At 28.6% G+C, this 12,439-nt stretch overlaps 1 protein-coding gene across 1 annotated transcript; it reads left to right on the top strand.

The window, feature by feature from the left end:
• Positions 1–1,726: 1,726 nt before the first annotated feature.
• LOC112710463 (seed linoleate 9S-lipoxygenase) lies at positions 1,727–9,147 on the top strand. Its single transcript, XM_025762695.3, has 9 exons — positions 1,727–2,031; positions 4,812–5,098; positions 5,441–5,681; positions 6,141–6,464; positions 6,853–6,938; positions 7,026–7,133; positions 7,222–7,523; positions 7,873–8,136; positions 8,227–9,147. Exons 1-9 carry the CDS (start codon positions 1,800–1,802, stop codon positions 8,978–8,980), a joined length of 2,598 nt encoding a protein of 865 aa, XP_025618480.1. The 5' UTR covers positions 1,727–1,799; the 3' UTR covers positions 8,981–9,147.
• Positions 9,148–12,439: the final 3,292 nt, after the last annotated feature.

Raw genomic sequence — 12,439 nt, 5'->3', positions numbered from 1 at the left:
TGCATATTATTTTTGTCCTCTAACATAAATTTTCTGGATTTATTATTATTGCACAGAACTACAAAAATACTTTTATTTAGGAGTGTACGTACAAATTTAAATTCAGTTCCAAAAATTTGTGATATTTATTTGTATTTGATTCGAAATTTATAAATACAATTCAATCTATAAATTTATCGAATCAGATCGGATCAATTTCCAAATAAATAAGTTTGGATAACAAATTTTAAATATATATTTGCGGATTCGATCTAAATATGTAGATAGGAGTAAAACTTAAAAATAATAAAAAATTAAACTTAATTGATTTATTTTTATTATTTAAAAATAATATTTAATAATATTTTTAAAACAAATAAGTGTAAAAGAGTGAAAAAATAAATTTTATGTGTAAAAGAATAAATAGGTATTTTCACCTTTTTTAATCCAGTAATAATCAATATCTGAGTCTAAAAAATATAATAAAAATATTATGTGTACATTAAAATTAACTACTAAAATTATTTACTATATATATTTTTATATAAATACATATCTTATTTAATTCATTTTTAATATGTATTTTATATTTTAATAAATATTTATATTAGTAGACAGTAATAGATCCAAACGATTTTGACAGTGGAGATAATTAAAGTATATATAACATAATAATTTTTATAACATATTATGTATACATAAAATTTAGCTACCAAAATATAATAATAAGTACATATATTATTGAATTCATTGTCAACATATATTCCATAAGGGTGGTTATTTTTTATGTATACGTAATATGATTATTGTTATAAATATATTTTGTTATTATAAAATATGATTAGTTTTTAAAATATCTAATTAACAAATTAAAATAGTAATTTAAAATAATAACATATAATATTTTAATTTTTTTAAGTTTTATATTTTGAAAAAGATTAAATAATATTTTGCTTGACAATACAATTAAAATATTTCTCTTCCTATATATTTACTAAACAATCATTTAAAAATTTATCTCCTATATAATTAAAAGTAGTCGACTCTTAATAATATTCATAATTGAAAAAGTTCTTTCAATTAATACAATTGTTAAGACAAAAATTAAAGTTAACTTTAAGAAAAGAAACACTAATAAATAAATAATATTTTTTTAAGTTAATTTTTTTAAAAAAATACTAACCTCATTTAAATTTGAGAATAGATCTTTATAACAAATATCTAATATTTACTATCAAGTATTTAAAAATGAATAAAAAAATATTTTAAAAATTAAATTTAATAATTTAATAAAAATAAATAAATAAATATTATTATTATTATTATTCAAAAAAATTTTAAATTGTAGTGAAAGTATTTATACTTCTAACAATATAAATAGAGCTATTTTGTTAGTAGATGATTTTGATGATTTAGAATACGAGGAGTATTATGGGCAGCAACTTTTGTGATTTATAGTCATTAAGTAATCATCAATGATATTTTTAATGGTGTGAAATTTTATTTAATAATATGAAATTACTCACTTTTTTTACTGGTTACATGTTGGCCAAAATTTAATAAAGTTGTTGCCCTAGACTTTTCCTTTAGAATACACCTATATAATTAATAATATAAATATCTAATCAAATCTAATATTTTTAGTGTGAATAGATTTTAGTGTATCTAATTTGATTAATGTGGACCATACTTTTGGTCATAGATTGTACTTGTTACTTGGTCTATAAATAGCACAAAACATTCGTTTGCATCGTCACAAGAAACCAGCTTCTTCCAATATAAGAGTTTTGTGTAAATTGAAGAAAGAACAATTTGAAAAGATGTCATTTCTCTTCAACAAGGGTCAAAAGATCAAGGGGACTGTGGTGTTGATGCCCAAGAATGTCTTGGACTTCAACACCATATCCTCCATCCCCAACGGTGGCGTTGCCGGGGCATTCGACGGCCTCCTCGGCACTGCCACTGACTTACTTGGCCATGCAGTTGATGATCTCACTGCCATCTTTAGCCGCCAAATTTCGCTTAAGTTGATCAGTGCTACCAAGACTGATGGTGCGTTAATTTCTTTCTCATCATCATTTCTTTGATGAAATCATATTTTGATAAGGGAAAACATATTTTCTACCAATAAATAATAAGCACTAAAAGTTGCTTTTTCTCACAGAATTTTTTGTTGGTCCTCTTGATATATATATATTTATCATTTCTACCTTTAATTTTAAATTTTGTAATATGCAAAAAGATTTTTAATTTTTTAAAACGTTAGAAAGAATTTTTTTTTTTGGAAAATGTTTATAAGGCTAGTTGAATTGTCTAAATTAAATAACATAATTCCTGTTTTTTAGTCTACTATTGGATTACTCTGTCTTGTCTTTCAAGTTCTTGTGTTTGACAATCAACTCTAACTGGCCTTTTGAAACGAAGAATTAATAATATCAGAAATTAGTTTAAAAATGATATTTACTTTTAATATATTATAATTTTATATTGTTAATTAATCATATATATATATAAACTAAATCTACTTAGTGTGTAAAAAAACATATTTGCATTGTGTAAAAACCTTGTAATATTAGTTATCGCAAAAATTATATATATATATATATATATATATATATATATATATATATATATATATATATAAAATTTAGTTTTAAATATATTGCAATTTTGAAGAGAGGGAGGGGGGGGGGGGTCTTAACTCATTTTAACTAGTACTTCGAATACATTGATTACCTATACTCTTTAAGCCTTATATTTTACACTTTTAAGATAATGAATATAAAAATTGGAAAAGAATTTTATACTGAATTAGTGAATTAGGTACGTAAACTATGCACAAGAAAAAGTTGACCAATAATCATGATTGTATTAAGTATATTTAAAAAATTTTTCCATTCTTTAAGATAGGGTCATATCCAATAATCATGATTGTTACCTAACCACCGAAAAAAAAAATCATGATTGTTACCCACTCTTGTTGTTAACTTGTTATGCTAATTTATTCACTAATTAAATGACAATTTTATATATATTACTACTCTTTAGTTTCATCCACGCATGTTGCTAATATTTTTATAAGTAGTTAGGGCATAAAATATTGTGCAAGTAGGAATGCCCTATTTTTTAAAATTTGAAATGGAAGATAGAAAAATATTTTATGTTTGAATATATTATAAAAATGTGTCAGAATTAGAAACAGTTAAATTGTTTAAATATAAAAGATATGTATATGTACTTTTTTTAAATAAAATTACAATTAGGATCATACATAATAAAATGCTATTTTATATTATCATATGATACTTTTGAAAAAAAATGAATTATTTATATATTTCTATAAAATAAAATAAATTATTACATAAATTATTAAGAAAAAATAGTTATATTATATTTTCTATATTATTTTAATTAAAACATTTATTTTAAGAAGAATATGAAATATAAAAAATAAAATTTTATACATACATACATCATACGTGTAATGAGGACACACTAAAATAAAAAAAAATTATTCTAAAAGACAGTTAAAAAGATATAATTATTTAAAAAATTAATATTAAAATTATTAAAAATGGCCAAAATTTTTTATAATATTTATAATACTTAGAAAAAAATCAAATTCTTTTATAAAAATATAAATATATCATTATTTATTTTTCATAATTAATAATTTTTATTTTTCCTAATATTTTAGTAATTTTTATTAATTATTTATTTATTTTTATTTATTTTTCATTTTTGTAATCTTTCATTTTTTTTTCTCTCATTGGGTATAACAACATAAACTCAATATACAAATAATCATGCTTGGATACGCCAATAGTGCAAGCATTGAACATAGATCAAAGGAAAAAAGTCACATGACTCAAAATACATGAAATTTTCGGTTTCAGTCTAGTATATGATGAAAATTATAAGATTTCACAAGAATGATCCATTATTTAGTGCAGACAAAGTGAAGGATAATCATCCTAGGATTTTAAAAAAATGTCACATCTACGTAATTTTATTTTTAGGGAACAGGCTTTTTTTTAGTGATATGATGTACATCTTTACGATGGTTCTCATTCTTTTGAGATGTTTATAACGGTTGGATTTATATATTGGGTTTCTATTATTAATGAGAAAAAAAAGGATGAAGATCACAAAAATAAAAAATTAATAATTAATAAAAATGACTATTGTTTTAGGAGAAATAAAAATTGTTAATATAAAGATTATGAAAAATAAATAAATACATAATTAAAGATATATTTATCTTTTTATAAAAAAAATTTGTCCTTTTTCTTAAATATTATAAATATTATAAAAAAATTTGGTCCTTCTTAATAATTTTGATATTAAAAATTTTTTAATAATTAAATTTTTCTAATGGTTTTTTAGAATAATTTTTTCCTAAAACAACTTTTTTAAATTTTAAAATGAAATTAAATTTTGTTCTAACAAGATTTTGGTTGTCTCATTTTTAATATTGGTATAATAGTATCAAATTTTAAAGGTATGCATTTTTTTAAAAGAATGCACTTATTCCTTTCAAAAAATTATGAAAATAAATTCGTAAATTAATGATTTATTCTTCTCTCTCCTCAGTTGCTTCTTTATTCTTACCTGCTTCTCAAAAAAAAAAAAAGCAAAAAATGATTATTTTCTACCTTTTTTTAGTTTTTTAGAAGTATAAATATATAATTGAAAAATAAAATAAATAATTATTTTTACCAAAAATAAAATGTGTTTCCTTATGTTAGAACTTAGAAGAGCTAACAAACAAAAAAGCTCAATATCACTGCAATTTTTTTTTTTTAACATTTTGTTGTTACAATTTTTTTCAGGAAAGGGAAATGGGAAAATTGGAAAGGAAACTTATGTAGAGAATCATCTTCCAACCTTTCCCACATTGGGAGCAAGGCAAGAAGCATTCGATATTCATTTTGATTATGATGCGGAGTTTGGAATTCCAGCAGCATTTTATCTCCGAAGCTACATGCAAACTGAGTTCTTCCTCGTTAGTGTTACTCTTGAAGACGTTCCAAACCATGGAACCATTCACTTTGTTTGCAACTCATGGGTCTACAACTTCAAAAATTACAAAAACGACCGCATCTTCTTTATCAACAACGTAAGCCCTTATACATCACATAACCCAATTCAATAGTTTTCCAAGTTTAAGAAAATAAGAAGAAATATATGAATAATTATATTTTTAATTTTATGTAAAAAATTATTTTTAGATTTATGCAAATTTTTTGTATAAGTTTTTTTTTCTTTTTTATTTGTCTTTTGTTAAAATTTATTTTGTTTTTCGAGTCTCCAAAAGTCAAATTTTAAATTTTTAGCTATTTTTTTTTTAAATTTAAACTAAATTTAAGCTGATAGAATGAAATACATGATAAAAAATATATGATTTATATCTACAAAAATAATTATTAGAATTTTCAATTTATATATAAATATATTGCAGGTGTTTTTACCCAGTGAAACACCTGCTGCACTATTGAAGTACAGAAAAGAAGAGTTGCAGAACTTAAGAGGAGATGGAACAGGGGAGCGCAAAGAATACGATAGGATTTACGATTATGATGTCTACAATGATTTGGGTAATCCAGATCGTGGTGAAAAGTATTCTCGCCCAATCCTTGGAGGCTCTTCCACTTATCCCTACCCCCGAAGAGTTAGAACTGGTAGAAAACCAACCAAAAAAGGTAAAACTTAATTAAAGTGTAGTCAAATTATCAATTTAGCCGTCGAGATTTTAAGATGTTAATAAATTAGTATAAAAAATATTATAATAATAAAATTTTGTATTCTTGTATTTTATTAATTAATAAATTAAAATATATTATAAAAATTTAATTTTTTATTATTTTTTATTAAAAAATATAATTATAAAAAATTAATAAAAAATAAAAAATAAATTATATTTTTTATTAATATTTTTATATTTTTATACATATTTTATTTGTCAAATACAATTTTATATTTTTATGTTCCGTAAACAAACGCAATCTTAAAGATGAACTACGTACTTGTTGACAAAAAAAGTTCATCATCGCTAACAAAACTAATATTCGTCATTAATGTAACATAAATATAATGATCAATGCATTAATAAATGCATTTTATCGCACATAATAACTTTCTTTTTTATTCTGAAATAATAGATCCTAAAAGTGAGACTCCACCAACGGAGACTTATGTTCCAAGAGACGAAAATTTTGGTCACTTGAAATCATCTGACTTCCTCATATATGGAATCAAATCTTTGTCTCAAAACGTGTTGCCTCTTTTCGAATCGTTGATCTTCGATTTAGACTTCACACCGAATGAGTTTGATAGCTTCGACGAAGTACGAGAACTCTACGAAGGAGGAGTCAAACTGCCCACAGATATGCTGAGTAAAATTAGTCCCTTGCCGGCGCTCAAAGAAATATTTCGGACTGATGGCGAACAAACACTCAAATTCCCACCACCTCATGTAATCAGAGGTATATATTTATGTCTATGTATGTCCCCATAAAATGAAACTAGCTATAACAATATGAATTCTGGTAAGGAACCAATGGAATATTTGTATAATATGTACAATGAACTATTTATTAGGTTCAATATGAGTTAAAAAATGAATATTCAAAGTAAAATACTACTAATTTTTCAAACATAATACACCCATACTATCCAAAATAACCATCCGGGTACCGGAAATAATAAACATCTGATATCCTACTGAATCGAACATCCCTAAACCCCATTGTACACATTGTACACATACTCCATTGGCTCCCTATACTTCCTCTAACAATATAAATAACTTGATGCCTAAGAAATGCAACGTTTTGACTTAGTTAATTAATTCTTTCTAATTATTTGAAACAGTTAGCAAATCTGCATGGATGACTGATGAAGAATTTGCAAGAGAAATGCTTGCTGGTGTAAATCCTTGTGTGATTCGACGTCTTCAAGTAAGTTCAAACAGTTTCTACCATATTTATATCGTCAACCATTAAAAAATTAAGTTTTTCTCATAATATTGTTTAACAAAATGACAGGAGTTCCCACCCCAAAGCACACTAGATGCTACCATCTACGGTGACCAAAACAGTAAAGTTTCAAAACAAGAGATGGAGACTAACCTAGATGGGCTCACAGTGGAACAGGTATATTATTAAGAATTTCTAGTACATACATTTCCACATAATCAAACTCATATGCTTAATTAATTGAAATTACATATACATGGTACAGGCACTTAATGGTAATAGATTATTCATATTGGATTACCATGATGCCTTCATGCCATATCTAGAAAGGATCAACAAAATTGCAAAGGCTTATGCTACCAGAACATTCCTTTTCTTGAGTGAGAATGGGAAATTGAAGCCAGTTGCCATTGAGTTAAGTTTGCCACATCCTAGTGGAGATCAATATGGTGCTGTTAGTAAAGTCATCTTGCCTGCTTCCGAAGGTGTTGAAAGCACAATTTGGCTATTGGCCAAGGCTCATGTAATTGTCAACGACTCATGTTATCATCAACTCATGAGCCACTGGTATGTATAATTTTATCTAACTAACTCAATCTTGAATGAATATTCGGTCAATATTTAAATTCGTCTCATTTCTTAAAAATAATACATTTTTTAAATTAGTCTCCAAAAAATATAATTATAAGTTAAATTCATATTTCTGTTTGTTAAAAGATGTGTCACTTTAAGTGTTACATGTCAACCAATCATTTTATTATGCGGGACATTAACTTGTCATGTCATCATGCTACATGACAAGTACATCTTCATCTAACTTACGAAGTGATTAATTTAAATTACAGTTGTATCTTTTAGAGACTAATTGATTAATATGATATGGTTATTGATCTTGTTTTGTTGATGGGGATTATAGGTTAAACACACACGCAGTTATTGAGCCATTTGCCATAGCAACAAATAGGAATCTTAGTGTGCTTCACCCCATTAGTAAACTCCTACACCCTCATTATCGTGACACCATCAACATCAATGGACTTGCTCGTCAAGCACTAATCAATGCAGGTGGCATCATAGAGCAATCATTTTTGCCTGGCCCCAATTCCATAGAGATGTCTTCAGCTGTTTACAAGAATTGGGTATTCACAGACCAAGCTTTACCAGCTGATCTTGTTAAGAGGTAATGCAATAATTTTAAACAATATACCTTGGGGTGTTAAATACTTAATTGGTTTTCATGATCCAACTCAACTGTTTGTGTTTGATACAGGGGATTGGCCATTCAAGATCCTTCTTCACCTTATGGCCTTAACCTAGTGATAAAGGATTACCCTTATGCAGTTGATGGACTAGAGATATGGGATGCAATCAAGACATGGGTCCAAGACTATGTTTCTTTGTACTACCCTTCAGATGAAGCAGTTAAGAAAGATTCAGAACTGCAAGCATGGTGGAAGGAAGCTGTAGAGAGGGGTCATGAAGACTTAAAAGACAAGCCATGGTGGCCAAAAATGCAAAGCATTCAAGAATTGATTCAATGCTGCTCTATCATTATATGGACGGCTTCGGCGCTTCATGCCGCCGTTAACTTTGGACAGTATCCATATGGAGGTTACATCCTTAACCGTCCAACTCTAAGTAGAAGATGGATCCCGGAGAAGGGAACTAAAGATTATGATGAGATGGTGAAGAATCCTCAAAAGGCTTATTTGGGAACAATCACACCTAAGTATCAGACCCTTGTTGATCTCTCAGTGATTGAGATTTTGTCAAGGCATGCCTCTGATGAAGTGTACCTTGGGCAGAGGGAGAATCCTAACTGGACAAGTGACTCAAGGGCAATCCAAGCTTTCAACAAGTTTGGGAGCAAGTTGGCAGAGATTGAGGGTAAGATTAAAGAAAGGAACAAGGATTCCAGTTTGAGCAATAGGGTTGGACCGGTTGAACTTCCCTATACTTTGCTTCTTCCTTCTAGCACTGAAGGCTTAACTTTCAGAGGTATCCCTAACAGTATCTCCATCTGAAAACAAAATAGGGTTTCTTTGGAGTTTCATTTTTATTTGTTGCCATTTCTAATAACACCATGATGATGCATGTCATCCATTATAGTCATAGTACTGTATTTTAAGGGGACTACTCGAATGAAGATTTTATAACGAGGAGTGCTACACATACAAGTCTTTTTGACTTACACGTTACTGGGCCTTTTAATGCGTTATTCAACGTTTCCTGTTTTCAAAGCGCTACACTCAGAACGGTTCTTCTTCTTCTTCTTCTTCTTCTTCTTCTTCCTCTTCCTCTTTCTCTTCCTCTTCCTCTTCGTTTTTTTTTTTTTTTTTTTATTTTCATGGTTTCTGAAATCAAGCTTTGAAATCGTTTTGAAGAAGAAGAAGCAGCAGAAGATGAGGAGAAAGAGAAAGAGTTCTGAATTATGCAACGAATTTTGGGTGTATTTCTTAAATACTTTGGGTGTATTTTTCGTAATCTTTTGGGTGTATTTCTGTAATCCTTTTGAAGATAATGGAACTTCAGAAATACACCCAAACGATTACAGAAGTACACCCAAAATGATTACAGAAATACACCCAAATGGTTACAGGAATTCACCCAAACGATTATAGAAAATACACTCAAAGGATTACAGAAAATACACCCAAAGGATTTAAAGAAATACACCCAAAATTCGTTAAAATACATCTTAGGCATAATTCAGAACTCTTTCTCTTTCTCCTCCTCATCTTCTACTGCTTCTTCTTCTTTAAAAACGATTTCACCATGAAAAATCGAAAAAAAAAAGATAAAACAGAGAGAAAAGAACGTAAATGAAGAAGAACGTGCAGAAACGAAAGAAAAGGAGAAGAAGAAGAGTAAGAGGAAGAAGAACGTGCAGCAAGAAGAAGAAGAAAGAGGAGAAAGAGAAGGCAAGAAACGAAAGAAAAGAAGAAGGAGAAGACGAAGAGGAAGAAGAATGGTTGGAAGCGTGTTTTGAGCGTTAGTTTTAATTGAACTTGTAAGGCTTACAAGCCTTAATCGCTTGTATGCGAAGAATTACTCCTTTATAATTATCATCATATGAATTTATTTTGACCATTAAATAATAAGTTGTAGAGTTTGATTTTTATGTTATAAAAATATTATTTTTATTTAAAATGTGACTAAATAAATAAATTATACTTTTAAATAAATATTATTATGAAAAAATATTTTTGACATTTTATCAGAATAATTTTCTTTAAATAATGGCCATCTTGGTTAGCATTTAATATAGGCTTTATTGGAGCAATATTACAAACCAACACAATGTATGTTACTTAGTTAATAATAATTAAAAGTATTGTCTTAAATTATTAGGCTAAAAATGTTGGATTGCTGGTTAAAATTGTTGGTATATAAATTAAAAATATTAGTTCTTAAGCTTTTTTTTTTCTTGATATATGACGTGTATCATTGCGAATAAAATATAAAGTATAATTTGAAAAGCAAAAAAGAAGAAGAAAGAAACTAACGTAATTTAGTAAGATCACTAATGTTAAAAAAGAACCTATCTTTATCATCTTATAGTGGCATTTAGATTTTCATCATCATATATGATAATCCACCCTTTGTTAGTTTTATATCTTAGAGCAAATATATGTATTAACAATTTCTATATATCTCTAAAAAAATGGTAAGTATTGTTTTAGTTCTTAATGTTGAAACTCAGAATCGAAATCGTCTTCAACGTAATTTTCGATTTAGAATTATTCTTAACGTTTTTTTTGTATTAAAATTATCCTTTTAATTTTTCTTGGACAAAAATACCCTCATCACTACCAACATAATTACCTCCTCTATCACCATCACCATCAACACCAACACCACCGCCACAACCAACACCACCACCAGCACCACCCCCCACCCACTGCCATTCCATCACCATCTGCATCACATCAACCAAAACTAAAAAAATCAACATCATCATCGTTATCCTCATCAGAACCCAGAGCTCAGATCCAGAACTCAAACTCAGAAAACAAACCCAAAACTCAAACTAAAAAAAAAACAAGAACTCAAATCAGAAAATCATCATCATCATCAAAACCCAGAAATCAGAATCCATAACTCAAACTCAGAAAAACAAACCCATAACTCAAACTCAAAAAACAAGAACCCAAAACTCAAAAAATCATCATCATCAGAGTTCTGGAGGAGGCGAGGGAGATGATGAGGGCACGACGGCGACGATGAGATCACGACGGCGAGGGAAAGGAGGAGGAGCAGAAACGGCTCGACAAGGAGGGGGAGGCGCAAGGGCACGGTGGCGGCACGAGGACGAGGCGGTGACGATGAGGACGAGGAGCGACGTCGGCAAGGAGCGACGAGGAGCGGCAGCAGCGAGAACCCCTTCTCTCCCCCCTCCTCCTTGTTTCTCGCCCCCCTTCTTTCTCTCCCCACCTCCCACTTCTCTGTATCCCTTTCTCTCCTTTCTTTCGGCGATGGCGACGGCAGCTTCAAGTTTCGCCGGTGATGGCGCCATCCCCCTCCCCCTTTCCCCTTCTCCCTCCCCCTCTTCCCTTTCCCTCCCCCTTCGTATACCCTTCCCCCCCCCCCCACACGCGTTTTCTTTTATTTTTTTAAATTTTATAACTTTTATTATTAAAATAGAAATAGGGGTAGTTTAGGAATAATATAAAAAATTTTATTAAAAAGGACGATTTTAATACGAAAAAAACGTTAAGGATGATTTTAAATAAAAAATTACATCGGAAACGATTTTGATTCTGAACCTCAACGTTAGGGACCAAAACAATACTTACCCCCCTTTAAAAAGTTATATGTTTGTTAGTCACAAAATTTTTGGGTTTACTTGTTATGTTTTTCTTTAAAAAATTGTCTAATTATTTTAAAAAAAATTTCATATCTTTGTCACAAAATTTTGTTATCATAAAAAATGTACGTTATTTTTTTATTTAATTAAGTCTTTGTCTTTTACCTTCAGTTTTTTTTTTTCAAATGCTACCAAAAAAATGAAGTAAAATGGAAAGAAAAAGGCAATTAAACCAATTTCCTATTTTAAAAGAGCTTAGTTGAAATCCCTTTAATTATAAATTAATTTGTTCAATCAATTTGGGTTGGTCTAGTGGTCATATCACTTGTCCGCTTAATCCATTGGCCAGCGACAAACTCTTAAATAAAGTTCAGATCTGCAACGGATTAGTCCTTGGCTTGGACTAAAAGATACGAGATACCATGGACAACAACAAAAATAAATTAATTTGTTCATTCAACATTTTTCTTTTATATTTACACAATTTTCATAACATTTTTGTTTTATATTTACACAATGTCATTGCCTAGCTGTAATTAGCTTCATCTTATTAATTGGTATTTCATAAAGATGTCTAAAATAAGCATTATTCATGACAACTATGTATAAACTTGATGAACATTTAACAATTTGTTACACAGACACGCAAGGACTACAAATAGATAACAAGCGTATC

This window comes from Arachis hypogaea, chromosome 9 (assembly GCF_003086295.3).
Source record: "Arachis hypogaea cultivar Tifrunner chromosome 9, arahy.Tifrunner.gnm2.J5K5, whole genome shotgun sequence".
Classification (NCBI taxonomy): Eukaryota; Viridiplantae; Streptophyta; class Magnoliopsida; order Fabales; family Fabaceae; genus Arachis; species Arachis hypogaea.
This window is presented reverse-complemented; position numbering and strand designations above follow the sequence as displayed.

Coding starts and splice junctions, on each gene's coding strand:
- LOC112710463 (XM_025762695.3), top strand. CDS start 1,800: ATGTCATTTCTCTTCAACAAGGGTCAAAAGATCAAGGGGACTGTGGTG. Junction 2,032..4,811: donor CAGTGCTACCAAGACTGATG/GTGCGTTAATTT, acceptor AATTTTTTTCAG/GAAAGGGAAATGGGAAAATT. Junction 7,524..7,872: donor CATCAACTCATGAGCCACTG/GTATGTATAATT, acceptor TGGGGATTATAG/GTTAAACACACACGCAGTTA.